This window comes from Clytia hemisphaerica, unplaced genomic scaffold, assembly GCF_902728285.1.
Source record: "Clytia hemisphaerica strain Z4C2 unplaced genomic scaffold, Clytia hemisphaerica genome assembly, whole genome shotgun sequence".
Classification (NCBI taxonomy): Eukaryota; Metazoa; Cnidaria; class Hydrozoa; order Leptothecata; family Clytiidae; genus Clytia; species Clytia hemisphaerica.
The window spans coordinates 20,607-38,666 of NW_027104150.1; the positions used below are offsets into that span (position 1 = coordinate 20,607).

An 18,060-nucleotide genomic window follows, 5' to 3' on the forward strand; every position below is an offset into this window, starting at 1 on the left:
CCCTGGACAATTGCCCTCTGGACAATTGCCCCCAGGACAATTGCCCCCAGACAATTGCCCCCGGGACAATTACCCCCCAGGACAATTACCCCCCAGGACAATTACCCCCGGACAATTATCCCCCCCCGGACAATTACCCCCCCCCGGACAATTACCCCCCCGGACAATTGCCCCCCCTTTCTTGTTAGACTTGAAAAGTGCATTCAAAAATGATTTTTCTCAAGACTACAAGAGAGACTTTTTGACGATTACAGAGAAAATAGTCTGCATTAACTTATGATAGACGTTGCAATGGCTTTTAAATAACCTTCAGTGAATTTACTGAATTTATGAATACTGTCATGACCAATTTTGTTAATTTCAAACCTTTCTATAAGAGTCTAACTTCCTCGGTGATTTTAGTTTTCAACCTCATCAAGGACAGCCTCTTCTTCTGCCTACATATTCATATTTTAAGTTGCTGGGCCTTCACGCCCCATGTGGGCTTCTTGTTGACAAACAAAATGAAAATAAACGGTATACTGGAAAAGTGGGACGTGGGACGGTGGCTCAGGTGGGACGATGCTGGGACGTTCAGGTGGGACGATGCTGGGACGCTCAGGTGGGACGCTCAAGTGGGACGATGGTGGAACGCTCAGGTGGGTCGGTTGTCGCTTTAATATTATTGGCTCCGAGAAAACTCAGGTGCGATTTATTTATTCATTCATTCATTCATTCATGAAACTAAAAAAAACGTCTTCAAAAAAATTCAGGATATTTCAAAGATGAGGTTTTTTATTAGAACATTAAGACAAAAATCAAGTTACTCGATCACCATAAATTTTGACATCTTTTTTTACTTTTGACATCTGGGGGGCAATTATCCGGGGGCAATTGTCAAGGGGGGGGGATTATCCTAGAACCCAATAAATGTTATTTCTCATAGTTCTCATAGTTGGATGATGTTTTCTGTTTCAGTTTTCTGTTTCACACTAATTCGAATTTTCCTATAATTCATAAACTCTTTCTTTCCTGCCTTTCGAAAATCGTGAACGGACTTTAAAACCTGCATAAAAACTTTCGTTAATCCAAACTCTCTCTGTAATTCGATTCCTTATGCGAATTCGTATTAGCGAGGGAGTCAACTGCTAGGCATTCATCTTTATTAAGCTCTTCTTCATTTTTTATAAAATCTATTTCAAAGTCTATCCCATCTCCATGAAATATAATATATAGTAAAAAAGCATACAATTAAAAATAAATTAAATTGAGAAATAATGTGTAATAATAATCTAAAAACTCTAAAAAACTTTATGGATGGATAGGAACTTACCCCATTTGTAAATCAAATCAAACACCTCTGTTTACATGACTGGGTAAGAATTTTTTTGGAAATGAAGAAATGAGAGACTAAAGTGTTTTTCTTGATTGAGATCAAGCATCATTGCCCCATTAGGTCTGTGACACAGGATTATATTCGGGAGGGGGGGGAGGTACTTAGGCAAAATGGGTGCCAGGTATGCACGGGCCATTAGGGTCCCTTTTAACACCCTCGAAAGTCCCTCAGAGGGGTAAAAAAATCATTTAAGGGCTCTGACCATAGTCAGAAAATTGATTTTAGTATCTGAACATAAAAGTTATGTTTTAGATTCTTTAACACTTTTAACAAAGAATTGCCTTTATAAATTGCTTTCTAATCAAACCCCTTACATCAGTCAGAAAACACATTTTAAACACGACAATTATGAAAAATTCACTATGGTCAGAGCCCTTAAAAGAAACTGAATCTCTGTAAGGGTTCCAAAATTACGAAAATCAAAAACCTCCCTCAAAGGGTCATAAACTCTTGAAATTTGGACTAAAATTTTGAAATAGTCTCTCTAAGGGTGGACAAATTATTAACCGTAAAAAATGGACAACATTTTCGAAATTCAGTGGGTGCCGGGTATCCCAGCTACCCAGGGGTAGCTGGGAGACCCGTCTACTCTGTTCGTGTGGTTCCGAAATATAACATTTAGTTAAAACGAATAATAATATAGAAACAACAGACTAGGGTATTTTTGTAGATGCCAAATCTGGTCGCAGAATTCTATTGGCTGTTAAACAATTGTTGAAATCACGTGATACAGTATCATTGTTTTGATTGGAAGTGCGCGAATCTGATTGGCTAACCTTATCAACGGCTTTTTTTGGCACGAAATTCAAACCAAATGTAAACAAATTCAAACTGGGTTAAAAATACCCAGAAGTGTGGATCTTTAGACTAACCCAAGGGATATAATCAAGCACTGTACTAATATTCTCTTTGATTTTAAAAATCTTGAGAATAATTCTAACAATTTGTAATAAAAAGGGTCCTATTAAAAATGAGAATAAACTATCAAGCATATAATAAATAGATCTTAGAGACAAAAAAAAAAGACTATATTATCTGTTTTCTAAGAATTTTGAAAATAAAATTATCATAGTAATAAATACGACTAAAATAATAGAATAATGATTCAAATATTATTGTCAAATTGACCTAATTACTCAATAGAAAAATATTTCGTATCGCTTGCATTATTGTCAAAAGCAAGTCTTTTTGACATAGCCTACAGGGTATCACGAAAAAAATACAAAATCAAACCACGTGTGCAAGCGTAAATATGCTTTAGGACAATGACTTCCCAATTTAATACTTTACATTTTCTCTCTCTTTCTTTTGTTAAGAAAACAAATCAAAATTAAAAAAAAACAATGAAATAAAAAACTCATTTTTACGGCGGTTTAATTTAATTCCGTAATTGTTGGCGTAACAAGCCAACAATAACGCCCACAAGAGCCGGTGTAAAAAAGGGCCGATAAAAGGGTTGTATTTCTTCTTGGATATTTTGTATATACAACCACCTTTAAGCGCTCGGGTTTGCTTTCATTAAATCAATATCCGACTCGACCATTTCTTTGACTAGCTCCTGCGAACAAAAAGTGAATAAAAGAGTTATGTAGGGAGGGATGTTGTCTGTACACAGACCCTATATCTTCGGCTGATTTCAAAATTCATTGTCGTAGAGGCTCTGTTGTCATTACCTTTTCTAATTTAAGATTTTTCAAACCGACCGCTGCGATGGAGTGTTGGTGAAAGAGGGGAGACAATGAGAGAAGTGTCCTAATTTACCTTGGATGACAATACTAATCGTAAACCTTATTCACTTGGCTCCAAAAGTGTTACTTACCTCAAAAGGAACTTTCCTTTTCCAGCCTAGTTTTGCTTCAGCTTTAGCCGGGTCTCCTTGCAAGTAATCAACTTCGGCGGGTCTGTAAAATTTAGAGCTAACTCTGACACGTGGTGTGTTTGTGGCATCATCATATCCAACCTCGTTTTCACTTTCGCCTTCCCATCTAAAGATAGAACAAATTAATAACATTATCAATCGAACGTTTAGAGGGGTATTCTCGATACACGTTTTTTTCTTCATAAGAACATCAAAAATGTTTGATACCTCCGGATGTTCTTAACTTTTTTGAGCTTTATGTCTAATAATGTTCCTATATTTGTCTTACTCTTACCATTTTATGAGTATTTAAACCATAAAAATGATAGAAACATTTTGCCTCAAATCAATCGTAAAAGGGGTTACGCACGGAGAACGAGTCTCGTGTTCGCAAAGCGAAAGGATTTTATATAAGCCCCAAGCCAACACTAGTTATGTAAGAAGAAGTGAAGGTTATATCGTACTCTTTTTCCGAAAATCCCAAACCCCAAAGAAATTCCGAAAATCCAAAATTCCATAAATCTAAAAATTACAACTTAAAACGGATCAAAACTCAAAATACTGTGAATCTTGTGATGAGGACGTCATTTTGGCCCTAAATGTCATCACCGAAAGGGTAATAAATTTTTAACTTTACTGAAATGAAATCGATTTCTAATTGATCCGATAGATTCTATCGATGATTACCAATCCAATGAAGACTTCAATAAGTAATAGTTATCGCATGACTTTGAGTGCAATACGAGAAATATTTTACGAGCGAGGCGAGCCTTTTTATTAAACGTAAAATGTAATAGATTTAATCTATTTACAGAAAGTTAAAGGAGGCAAAAATTCCTGAGTTAAAAAAAGAAAAATAACTCGGATGGTTAAAGGAAGCACAATTTCCCGAGTTAGAAAATCAAAAATAACTCGAAAAGCTAAAGAAAGCAAAAATTCAAAAGTTAAAAAATGAAAAATAACTTACGGGTCTCTATAACTTCGAATGATTTTGTTCGAAAATCTTGTTAGATTCGAATTTTAGATTCGAACAAAAACATTCGACCGAAGAAGATGTATTGTATTTTTTCGATTGAGAAGAAATTCTTCATTATTGCGTTTCTCTATCAGATAACACTTTTCGATGTTTTTGTTTCGATGCATAGATAAGAAAATGCATACTGGTTTAAGCTATGAATGGTCTGAAACAACATTTTTGCAACAAAAACTAATTGGGTCGAATTTTCGAAGTAAGAAGTGTTGATTGTTGAAGAATTGATGTTGAAAAGTCAAAGTCACAGTTTTGTGGAGGATTGGGAGAGACACAAGAGACTTTTTACAAAAATCCCTCGTTACCTGATTTATGGTTTAATCAAAGACATTGAATTTCCCTCGTTTTGTTATGGAAAATATTCTTGACAAGTATTAAAGAATTTTAAGCTTTTATGGCATAATACATTGATAAAAAGAACTGTTTGGTTTTCACGAAACGAACGAAAGTGCCGAAAGCTGAATTTATTTACTTTGGGTCGTGTCACGTGTGCGTCGAGTAGTTTTGTAATCATTTCTATATATTTCATCAGTTTTGATTTCACTGACTTTTTGGAAAGAATGGAGTAAGAGCTCATCAAAAAATAGTTTTTTTACGTTTTTCCATTATTTATTCCTAGAGTTCAGTTCTTTTCGGCTGTTTTGTTTTGTTTTTCTCACGCTGCTTACCCAAATGTTAACCAATTTTTATTTAAAGTCATCCTAAGGCCTCATAACACCCCTCTCCCATTGCATTCTCGATAAATCTTCCGATCCAAAGAGGGGTTAGCCATTTCCAAACTCGTTTCCAATCCCATCTTATTCCCCATAAAATTCCCGATAGAATGAGGGGTCAACGATCTCCCCATTCCTTTCCAATCTCGAGTTATCGCTTTTTTTTTGTTTTGATGACGTCATCAACTGAAAATGGCTAAAGATTCAGCCAAATTTGAAAATCGTACTCAAGCCTTATAAACCCTCCCATCTTATTCCCCATAAAGTTCTCGATCTAATGAGGGGTCAACGACCTCCCAACTCTTCTTCAAACTCGAGATATCGCATGTTTTCTGTTTTGATGACGTCATCAACTGAAAATGGCTGAAAATTCAGCCAAATTTGAAAGTGCTACTCAAGCCTTATAAACCCTCCCATTTCATTCCCCATAAAGTTCCCGATAGATTGAGGGGTCAACGACCTCCCAACTCCTCTTCTAACTCGAGATATCGCATTTTGAAGTTTTTCCCAAATCCGTGACGTCATTGGGTCCCTTTACCCCTAATGTTATCAACGGTCAATTCGCGAATTTAGGAATTTTTGCGGTCAACAGGTGCCTAATGCCCCAAGGGTCCCAAAAAAACAAAAAACGTCAATTTTTTCCAAGGGAAAGTGGGTTTATAAATTTGCGAAAGATTGCCACTGCAACGACTTCTTCTTAAAAAACGCTAATTTTCACGGAATTTTCAAAGTTGAAACATTCCACAGGCTAAACACGGCGGAATAGCGGCTAGACGAAAAAAATCGTGAAAAAAAACTGAATTTCATTTTTTGTGCCCGCATATCATTGAAATTTTGTAAATTTTGCTTACGCGCATGCGTTTGCCAAAAGAGTCGCACTCCGCTCGCTAACGCTCGCTCCGTGCGTAATTACCGGAGGCCAACAGAATATATGGCAGAAAACAGTTGATTTTAAAAGGGCCCATTCATTTCAGTCATTATATGGTCGAAGTTATGTAACTTTATTTAGCCTCTACTGTATACCTACATACCTTATTTTGACACCAACGTGACCGAAAGACTTCTCAACGAACTCTCGAACAGAATGAGTTTCATTGGTCGCTACAACGTAATCGTCTGCTCCCTCTTGTTGTAACATCAACCACATGGCCTGTTGATGAGGAGCGAGAAAAGGAGGAATATTTCTAAGATTTATATAGTACAGTTAAATATCTCTAATTCGAACTCTATTATGCAAGTCTTTTTGTAAATCGATTGATTCTCTTGCTAGAGAGTGATTTTAATTACTCTCTGTAATTCGAAGATAAATTTGGTCTCTTGAAGGTCGAATTAGAGAGAGTGAACCGTATACTTTGCATCATGATGATTTGCATACACCAGGCAAACATGAAAGGGTCTGCAGAATGGTCTATTCGAGACAAACATCTTAACAGTGTCTAAGAGGTCAAATCTGAAATTTCCAGCTGGAGGAGGTAGACCTTTCGGGTTTTCCTCAAAAATCTCTGAAATGTCAACGAAAAGTTAAAAGTAACCCTCGAATTTAAAGACTAATACTTTCAAATAAAGATACCTCTACGTAATCTTTAGCATGTCCCCAATCACGTATAGAATCCAAATTGCCGAGGACCAGCTAAAACAGAAGAAGGGAATGGAATTAATGACATAATATGTATAACAATTGGCATTGGTAAAAGGAAAAATATGCAAGCTTACAAAATCACAAACAAAATAGTAAAATCAACTCTGTTGACGATACTTCGTTCTCTCTCAGAACTTCATCAGGTGTCATGTTCATTCGTGGTATTAGACAATGCTTTCGTCCATGTAATATATTATTATGATATTATGATGTAACGTAATTGTGTAATATCAAAAACGTAGTATGTTGCGCGGCGGAAAATAGAGTCTGTGTTTAAGACATTGAGCCCCTTCCAATATTTTTCGCTCACGTGGACAAAATTTCCGCCCGACTGCTTATTTGCATGTTTGAGGTTGTTCTTTATTATTCGAATTCGTCTTAGACTATAGCATAGTATAGGTACGGAATTGAATGATAAAATGGTAAAAGAGGCTGAGAACTTTGAAAATTTGCTGTCGCAATCTATAGTACCTCATCTTGCAAACCCAAGCTGATCTTTGCCACACCTCTTGTGATCTTTCGAGTCACAAATGTCTCCCCTAAATAAAAAGACAAGGTATGATAATAATAATTAATTTATTGACAATTGGAAATAAACAGCTACGAAAAAACATTTACAACTAACCAAGATACAAAATGTCCTTTTAAAGATTAAGGGGATTTTCGATAATTTTCGATCAATCTTTTTTAAGTCTACAAAAAGCTTAATAGATCTTTTTGCAGCTTATTTTATATATGTAGATAATAAAATGGAGCGAAAATTTCAATAGCGTAGACAAGAGGGGCGCAAAATTTGCGTAGAATAGCAGATTTTCATGACACATTGATGAGTACAGTGTCATAAGATAAGAATCAGCTCTCCTATATCTGAAGAAGCTAATCAAATTTCAGAAAACACTAAAACTTTTCCCACATCATATAACAACAATCAAATGACCAATGAATTTTAACAACAAATTTTGCACCCCTCTTGTCTACTCTACTGTATCTAGCTCTTCAGGTTCAACAGGAATTCGGAGCCACCTACCTCTCCGTGGAGATTCATGATTGAACAAGATACCATTACAACCAAACAGACCATAAGCTTCTCTGTAATTGACAACTATCCAGTATGCATATAATTTTGCAACCCCTGAACACAAAAAAAATATACCGGGTGACCCACGAAAAAGTTCAGACGTTTCCCGACATCTTGAGGCCGAACAAATGTCCCAAAGTGCTTGGTGTTTTGATATTTAGAAAGTAGATATCCTAACTTAAAATTTGAGCTATCACTTTTTAAATTTGACCAACTTGTTCTCTACTTATGAGCTTTTAAACTCAAAATTCACTTTTCGGAAAGTGTAAAAAAACACGTAAAAAAGAGGTATTAAATTCATGCAATCAATCAGAAAATCACTTACAAATTGACTTACTTAACGAGTTTTATGACATTAATGATTAATAAAAACACCTTTAAAAGTAATTTTTGTCTAAAACAAGACTAGTTTTTATAAAAATTGGCGCTTTTGTAGATTTTTCAGATTTTTTTCAAAAACTGTATATCAAAAACGTCTAAAAATACCAAATTTGATACCCCTTTGTACGTGTTTTTTACACTTTCCGAAAAGTGACTTTTGACTTTAAAAGCTCATAAGTAGAGAACAAATTGGTCAAATTTAAAAAAAGTGATAGCTCAAATTTTAAGTTAGGATATCTACTTTCTAAATATCTAAACTCTAAGCACTTTGGGACATTTGTTCGGCCTCAAGACGTCGAGAAACGTCTGAACTTTTTCGTGGGTCACCCGGTAGATATTACATTTTACACTTTTACAACTTTTAAGGGTTTTGTTTTTAAATAAGAATGATATCGTTTGCTTACCCATCAATTTTTAATTTACAAGCTTTTTCACATTGAATTGACACAAATGTGTGGACAAGATTCGTCAAAAAGCGGAGAAGAATTAAAACCAATTTTTGTTTATTCAGCAGAATAACAGAACAAACAATAGGGAGATACTTTTCTGATATGAAACATGTGTCTAATATGAAACGGGAACACTTATAAGTAAAATGTAAAAATAAAACCTTTATAATAGAAACCGCATTGAAGCAAAGTTAACTATACTTGAAGCTATAAGGAAATATGCTGAGATTGCAAAGACATTGCAGCGTTAAAACGAATCATAAAAAAAGAAGCACTCGGCACGTTATGATAGTCAATACACCTATTTCCTATTAGCAGATTCATGCAAAAGTCACGAAAAAACGTCGAGTAAACAAACTTTTGATTGGCGGAGGCATGCAAAGATTACCTCATACTCTGGACATTTTGAAAAATATGCTTGTATATGCAATATTTCAGCCAATCAGAGACTTTCTCGACGTTTTTCGTAACTTTTTTACATGAATCCGCTAATAGGAAATACGTGTATTGTTCTCTTTGACAACTGAATGTCTAGCCACGGCTTTTTTTTTACGCTGTAACGTCTATTCCACTTTGCGACTTTTTCGAATATTTTGAGCCCAGGTTTTCGATTTTTTGACGTCACTTTAAGCGTTTGAAGCTCCTGCGGAATCAAAAAAAATCGAATTTGCGTCAGAACACTTGAAAGGCTTCTATTTTTCGAAAATCATCAAAGTGGAAACGGGATGAAAAATTCCAGTTTTTGGTGAGGTAGGTACTCGCTACTGAATATCTTTCTTGACAAAATAATTACATAACGCAGACCATCATTTTAGAACCTTTCAGTGAAAGCACGCTAAAAAAATGTTGAATAAGAATTGAAACCAATGGAGGGTCATTTTTGATAGATCAAGTAAATTTTTCTATTGTTTTTACAAGATAATAAAACAGCTCCATACTCATGTATGTATGGGTCGGCTTTAAGAAATATCAAATCATATAATTCAAAGTAAACTAGATCATTTTTATGAACCTGATGATGGTATGAACACCGAAAAGCTACGAAAGAAATAAAAATTGTTACATGAATTTTTAAATTTTTGTTTTAATCCAATATAATTCAAAGTAATTTGCGTTATCAACGGACATTATTTTATCATAAAAATTATTTTTTGATTCTGTTTTGTCAACACAGAAGTCGCGTCCCCTGCCTTTCTATAAATAACTAAATCTTAGAACGCATTATTATTGTTACTTTATTGTTACTGACTTGCTTGGCAGAATTCACAAAGATCGAAAGGTTATTCAGATTATCTTACCATAGGGCGATCGAGGGTGAAAAGGTGTAAGTTCAGTTTGTGGAATTTCACGAACCTTTCCATACATTTCACTCGTTGAAGCCTTTAATGAACAAAATAGAGCAATCATACAATTTAATAAGATAAAAATTATCCATTACGGTTTAGGTGAAAGCTTCTTCAAAGTGATTGGTATCTTTGCGTGCTATGCACCTTCAGAATTAAATGAGCTTGACTCTGGGTTACATAAATACTAAAGATCCCTCCTTTCCCTGGAGTACCTTCGGTTTAAGCGTGCATGCCACAAACCTGGGGTTCCTAGTTCGAATGCTTCCACGTTCCCTTCTGTTCAAAGCCAACCAGATGTGGACCCAGTAAAAGCAAAACGAAAGGCTGATAACAAGTTCTATATTACTTTTAGATTTACGTGACAACCCCCTGTAAAATATCGAAATCTACCAGCTTACTTGGTAGAACTTGACTTTGCCAATAAGATTACACGTTTTGATGGCTTCCAGTAACCTCAAAGTACCCATTGCATCAGTATCTGCAGTATATTCAGCCAAGTCAAACGACACCTGGTTACAATGAATAGAAAGGGAGCGAAAAATTTGTCTATGCGGTTGATGATCTTTCCAAGGTTTTTAAAAACATTTTGCAACATTTTAGACTATACTTTAGGCGTACAAACGTTTGCGAGCAGAAACTTTCGCAAGGTCGAAAATTTGCGAAATTTACGACATTTACTTTCACGAACTCGAGGAAAAAACATTTTCCGGGAGTATAAAATTTTGCGAGTCACCTTGTTAAGAATTTTCAAATGCATTTACATTCGCAAAAAAGGCAAAAATTTGCAAAAATTTACAAAAATCGTGAAAGTTTCTGCTTGCGAAAGTTTGTACATCTAAAGTATTTCTAGAAATGTTTCTAGAAAAGTGGAATCAAAGTTGAATGTGTTGATTGTTTATTTTGTTTGTGTTTTTGAATATACCTTGACATGACTTTGAGCAGCCAAATTATAGATTTCACATGGTTGACTCTAGAAATAATAGAGCGTAATACATTGAAATAAAAATAAATAAAATAGAAGAAGAATCTTGCCAGGAATTCCACATCACAGTGGTCAATTTTTGAACACTTTAATTTTATTAGCAAAAAGACTCGGGAAACTGAAGAAAAAATATGGGCGCATGACAAATAGCGCACTGTGCAGTAGCAAGTCTATATTTTTATGCAAGCACTATGAATTGTAATGGAATCATTACATTCAACAATTTGTAAAGACATGATACAAAATCAATTTGAATATTATCATCATATTCTTACCTTACTGACAACTTTGAGAAGGCAAGATGAATCAGTCATGTCACCATAATGTAAGTGCAAATCTAAAGCAAAAGAAAACATCAAGTGAATAAAAACCAAGTGTAAGTTATTAATTCATAACTAGCAGGCCAAATTCTAAAAAGGCAGGCCAGTGTCCGAAAGTGACCAAAAACGGCACTTTTTATGCTGTTTTCCATAAATAAGGCAGTTTTTACCATACAAACGCTGCACCGTCCAATAACCATAAGCTAAAAAGGCATGAAAAATGGTCTGCCTAGCCATGGAATTGAAGGAAATGGGAAAAATATAAAAGTTCAATAAGTGAGAGGTTGGAATAATAATTGTAATGAAATGTAAGAATGATGAATTATGACTTTCACAAATATTTAAAAAAATAATCAATAAATGGGGAATGGAGTGTACGAGTGAGCAAAGATCCCAACACACCACTAGTATTTTCTTTGGAAGGTATATACCAAGGAAGAATTTTTAAATAACCTATTTGTTTATCTTCAAAATCTTCATTTTAAAAACATAGAGGAGTGAAAACTAAACATAATGTTTTTAGAAACTGAAGTATAATAAAGAGTTGACTCAATATCTTTGTTTCAAACTCAGAGTTTTATGGTGCACAGGCACCAATCTTCAGTGAGAAAAAAAAAGAAAAAAAAAAGAAAAAAAGAAACTGAAGTATAAATATAAAGAGAAGGGACAGAATGAAAAAACCTTCCAAAGAGGTTACCTCCAGTGACATGAGCTGTTTTATTTTCATATAAATTCTGAATACGACCAGTATTAAAGGAACTTGATCGCCTGATTATACCATGCACCTCATATCCTTTATTTAGTAATAGTTCAGCCAAGTAGGAGCCATCCTATAAAAAACATAGCAATTTTCAGCATACCAGATAAGGCTCTTTGCTACATTGTCATCTTTGTTGGCCAAATCTTTGAATTTTTCAATTTTTCAGTTAAAGTATTCTATTTTCTAATTTAGATATCGGAAACTAAAAATGTAGAAAAAAAACAAAATGTTCCACACTTACCTGTCCTGTTATTCCAGTGATCAAAGCTACTTTTCTTGTAGGTCTTACTTCTGCCATTGATATTATTATATATTTATTTTCTTTCAAAAAAATTAAATAGAATTCAGGTTATTCTTCATACATTTCTGTAGTTTTGTATCATTGCCAAATTGATAAAAATGTATAAAAATACTTCAATAGTTCTAACATTTCAACTACTTCTTGGACTAATTCCATCTAATAATAATTATATAAATAATTACAGTAACCGGCAAATTGCCAGCTGTTGTCTGCAAAAATTGCCAGCTTTTTTCTTTATTGTTGACAAATCAATTTTTCTTTGTTGCCAGCAAACAATATTGAATTATTTTTTTAGATAATCATAGTTGCCAAGTCTCCAAATATTGAATGCAGGACAAGTTGCGAGCAAAGCGATTGCAATATTGAGTTTGATCGTTCTTTCAGCACAATTATTATTGGGATATGTGGGACACATAGGGGGTGCGGGCGTACAGCGGGACAAAATGTTGATTTGCGCATGTGTCCCACAGGATGTGGGACACTTGAAAACTATGGAAAATGATTTGACCTAAGGGGATATCTTAGACCAAATCATTTTCTAAAAATAGAATTCACCCAAATGCTGCTGATAAACTGTTGTCTGGCTTATTCCCAGCTTTATTTGATAGAATGCCAGAATCAACACGACTGTTGCCGGCAATATGCCATTAGATTTGCTGGTATCAAGCCGGAAGAATTTTTATGTACTTTAAAATCACTTGGAGATTCACATATTATATAATGAATTGTTTTTATAATTGTGTACTAATCTTTTTCTTATCCCCAGTCTTATCATTCTTTTGACAGTTTGTCACAAAGTGTCATATAAACAAAACTCAACATCCTTACAAAAGTTGTCTTTTTGATTTCCCAAACATTCGTCTCAACATTCACTTCCACAATAATTTATGTAATTGCAATTTCTGTCAGTTCACAGTCGGGTTCAACATATACGCGTGTTTTTATTCACGTGACTGAAGTGCCTACTAAAACAATCCGGGGGTAAGTGGCAAAGCAACATTATTCGTAAAGTAAAGAAACATCTTTTGGCATTACAATCAAATATAATATATTGCATTATATTTTCTAAATTTAAAAATAAAAAATTCATTTTGAAATTGCGAAAGAATATAAAAATGAATTAATATTACATAATAAAGCGCCCCCGTCTTTTACTCTCGTCTAATTTCCGATCTCGGGACGTGCAAAACGCCCGTCCGCCCAATATCCATCCAATCATCTTGAATTCACTTTAATTGTGCTTTGACTCTCAAAGAATATTATTTAAAAACTATGAATTTATAATAATTACAAAAAAACAAAAAGTTCGATACATACTTCATCAGTGAAATATTCAATAAATTTCTAGTTTCAATTTTCAGTGGGCGTTTTTCTAGTGCTTCGTTGATCACGCAATTTTTGCGTCACACCAACTTTCTCAGCCACTCGTAATAATTATGCATTGCCAAATTTGGTTCTCCATTGTCAAGTCAGGATCGATTGTGACATCACCTAAGCATAAAAAAGAAAGGATTTTGTCAGTTTTATGCATATATTAATTTGCGAGATATTCTATTCGCTGCGCGAGCGCATTTTTCGTAGACTAGTCGGAATACCTTCTTTTACTCGCGGGATTGATGGTAACTTTTCATCTTCGTTATTTTTTAAATTAAGCACAACCGAAAAAAAAGGAAGCTTTCAAAAAGTTGCGTATTTCCAGTGAGTAAACGATTCTGACAATTAACAAAATTAATGATGATGATTTTTTTTCGGTCATGCAAATGTCTCGTATTGGGGGTTCTAGTCTTGACCCCTAAGCCTACGCGAAATTGAAGCGTTTGGGTAAATGAGACATGTAGTAATATAGAAATGCTACTAAAAATTATTTCCACAAACACAAACTCACTTCTTCGTTTTTTCTCTTCGCTCCGTAACGGTCCGTCCAACTGCGTGCGTCCAGGGGGGCTTAGAGCGCCCCCCAAACCCCTAGCTCAATTTTTCTCGCTCGCTCCGCTCACTCGTTGTCCCGCATTTCCATTCTCATAAGTTGGCAACTATGGTGAGGCACTGTTTGATGCTGGAGTTTTTTAATTAATCAACATGACATTCTGATTAGCAAAAGGTATTTTCTAACAATTAATCATGCCTTATTTTTTCTAGGATGAGAGAAAACGAATGATATACCCGTGTATCAGTGTAACCTGGTCAATAATGGTATTAATTAGTTCAATTTACAGTAGTTAAAATTGAAAAAAAAAACATTTAGATCTACTGTAATTAATTCTAGGTATAAATGGCATGGCTTGAGAGTAAATTTCTCCCAACTCCGGTGGAAAGATAAAAGTTCTCATTCCAGTGACTTTTTGAGATCTCAAATTCAGACCCCATGTGAAGTTATACTTTTTTTAGCCTCTCTGGTGAATTTCAAAACTTCACCGGGTCACTGAGACAGGGGTGTTTTGGTAGCACTTGAATTCAGCTCCAGCGTGGGACTCATATATGATGAACGCAAAGACAATAGACAGAGCTGGACAGAATTAATTTTATTGGGTATTAAGTGGTCAGATGCATACTATATACTCAAAGTTGGCAGAAAATTTGTTAAGCTCTTTTTTGGAATGTACCTTTTATTTGTTTCTTTGTGAAATAAAATACTTTATAACACTGTCTCTTTTAGTGCCCCAGTGAGAATTACATATAATATATACAGGAGGAAGTACAAAAAAAGACCGACCGTCTGCGAAATTCAAGGGCCGCGCGGACCGTCTAAACAAAAAACAAATGGAACACGAGACATAAACATCGGGTCGTTTGTTTTGGTTAAAATTATTCTAAAAAATAGCGAAGTGAATACTTTAGGCATGCGACTTAGATCTTAGTTGATAAGAGGAGGAAAAGAACTATGGAAAGTAACATTTGTATGGAATAAACGTCTCAAACAGTTAATCACACTAGGAAATCTAGCTTTCAGAAAAAACAACATCAGTCATCTACATGATGTATTTGAACAACAAGGATGAGAGTTACCTGAATCAAGTTCGCAAGACAATTAATTAAAACTTGAAAGTTTGAAACAAAATAAAACGTGCAGCAGCCAAAATCAACCAACCAAAGTTTGTCTTTCAATTCCCGAGACAGCGCTTCGATTTTTAAGGCCTTATTTATACGCTAGGGTAAAAACAATTCCGCACGTGTAAATGGGTCAGTGTTTGAGGTCCGGCAAAATTTCCGGGAAATAGCCTATCCGACAGTGCGCGGATCTAGGTGGGTTCCGCCTCCCCCATAGAGCTTTTTCTTGGGAAGTTGATCTTCAAATTAGTTCTCAAGGTTGGCTTGGCTCAAATTGTTTCATCTATGGCTCAAAATTTAGGCAATTTCTCATAGTTTTTGAGAATGTTAATTTCATTAAAAAGCGCCGGGTTATTTTTTCATGAATCCCTTTAGAAGTTTTGTGGCGCATTTTTTTGCTTGAGTAGCAACTCCAGAAGATTTTTCAAGTTTTAATTTTTTTTTCAAAATCTATCCTATCTTGTAGAGCTTTGAAAAAGAAAGAAAATGAGGGGTCATAGGCCTCCAGAGGATTAGTGGTTGTAAAGATATTCAAATTTTAGTGTCAAAAATTTGACTAAAAATGTCAAAAAAAAGGTTATGAAAATAGCTTGGAAAAATTCGAAAAATGTGTCAAAAAAGACAAAAAGAAATTTTCCAGTCATGCCTTAAATTTTGCATATCTTTTTCTAGTGTAGCTAGAGACCTCAAATTTGGAGGAGAATTCTTTGATAGTGTTAAAATATTATTATATAAAATATTTGTAAATATTTAGTATATTATCAAAAAACGAAGATATCTCTTTTTTGAAAAAAGAAGACATTGCTTGAATTCTTTTGTTTTTGAAGAAAAATGCTTGGAAAGGGGTTGAAATGGGTCAAAAAGGTGGTAGGACCCATTTTCAAGGGGGCCTCTGAATGGAGAGCAAAAACTTATGAGTAAAGAATAAGTTTATCTGAAAGGAGAAACCCCAAATGAAAAGAAAATCCATTTCGGCAGAAATAAAAACTTTTTTTTGGGACATTCCCATGCTAAAGAAGCAAAAAAGTGAAAAAAACTACATGAAAATGAAAGAACTAGAATTAGTGATTGTGATTTTTGAATTCCTCACCTTTTTTCTGATAAACATACAAAGTTTGAAGTTTCAGCCTCCAAATACATTTTCCTCCGTTTCCAGACACATTTGTTCTTCGATAGTTGCTAATTTTTTTTCTCCCGTCGGCAAACAATTTTCAAAATGTTGCAAAACGTTCGGCATTTTACCAATTTGCCGTCTAGCCCGTGTCCACAGTGTTATATACCGCTGGAAACCGGAACGCTTTAACATACATAGAAAACAAGTTCCAAGGGTTCAAAGTTCACGGAAAATGAAACATTTGGTTTGACGTCAACAAAAGTTGCATGACTTCTGGAGTCGCTAGCTTGAGAGTCAGGTAAACGATATAGCGGTTTTGCAGCATTAATCTTTGATCCGCATTTTGGCGGGACGAGTGTGAGTAACTGTCAAAAATCGATATTTTCTGGTGAAAAGAATTGATATGTGGTGAGTTGACCCCTAAAGAGATTTTCGTCCTTCCCTTAACGGCACATGGTCGACCCCCTCCCCCCCTTAAACGGCCAAATGCCGTTAAAAAATTCGAAGATCGAATGTCGACAGCCCCTAATTATATACAGACAGTGTCCGGGGCATCAAACCAGGTTCTAGTCCGATTTTTTTAAATTCTCATTCTTTTTCCACTCTTCTCATCTTCTTCTTTGAACTGTAAAATGTGTGTGAAAGCCGAAAGCCACCACAGACAGGATTGAAGAAGTCCTCCCAATTAAATTAACCTTTAGACGCCGAGAGACGTACCACGTACGTCATATATACAGGACGAGAGACGTACCACGTACGTTTTGATACTGGGGTCCTTTCAAAGTTTAATAAAATAAAGACCAGTTTGAATTTTTCTATTCTGTAAAATTTAGCAGACAGGATAGGGGTGAAGGTTCATTCATTCAAAAGTTTACGGGTCCTGCTTTTATACATCTCGAGAGATCGGAACTCAATGTCGGTGTATTTTCAATGTCAACAAAACATCGTTTTAGTGGTGGACAGAGGGTGTTTGATGGATTTTTGGACTGAAAAGTCATGTTTATGTCTGTTTTTTTCTTGGTTTCAGCATCTAAATATCATCAATATGAGATAGAGAACCTTTATTGGCAGTTTCTATGTGGTTTGAAGGGGTTTTAGGGGGTATTTCCTGACATACATGCCTATCTCTAGCTCCAACAACTCAGGGCTGTTCTGCCTCAGTTTTTCCACTATTCTGGTGTTTTATTGCTTGAATTTACATGATAGACAGTCTGTTATGATTATTGTAGTAATTTTACAGGCTTAGAGGGACCACTTAATTTACCTGTTGTGGCCAGAGTGTCGATTTTGGTGGAAAAGTGTGCTTCACCGAAACTTAGATTCTGAGATGAAATGAGCTTCTTCAGCCCTGAAATTTCACAGAATGGTGGCTTATAACATAAACTAAAACAAATATTTTTTTGGGACCAATCTTTACCTGTACCCACTTTTTTCATTCATTTTGTCAAAAAAAAAAAAAAAGTGAAAAATCGTAAACATGAAATTTTTTTACTGTTTTAATTGAGGCTGTGTAGTCAGGTTTAAAAGGGTGATGAGGCGTCTTTTTGGTATTATCTGAAAAATAGATCCTTCTTTTCAAAATGGGTTACTTTTTACTTAAGCTTTAGCGGTCAGATTTTTGACATTTTCCGAAAACCTCCATTTTCATGAAAAAACAGCGGCAGCA

The 18,060-nt window shown here is 35.0% G+C and overlaps 1 protein-coding gene across 1 annotated transcript; it reads right to left on the reverse strand.

Moving 5' to 3' along the window:
* Positions 1 to 2,785: 2,785 nt before the first annotated feature.
* LOC136814033 (GDP-mannose 4,6 dehydratase-like) lies at positions 2,786 to 12,250 on the reverse strand. Its single transcript, XM_067070538.1, has 12 exons — positions 12,173 to 12,250; positions 11,869 to 12,001; positions 11,127 to 11,188; positions 10,792 to 10,839; positions 10,268 to 10,378; positions 9,822 to 9,903; positions 7,643 to 7,747; positions 7,087 to 7,154; positions 6,547 to 6,606; positions 6,008 to 6,126; positions 3,195 to 3,360; positions 2,786 to 2,933 (listed from the first exon to the last, which is right to left on the reverse strand). The coding sequence occupies exons 1-12, from the start codon at positions 12,227 to 12,229 to the stop codon at positions 2,871 to 2,873; spliced, it is 1,074 nt and encodes a 357-aa protein (XP_066926639.1). The 5' UTR covers positions 12,230 to 12,250; the 3' UTR covers positions 2,786 to 2,870.
* Positions 12,251 to 18,060: the final 5,810 nt, after the last annotated feature.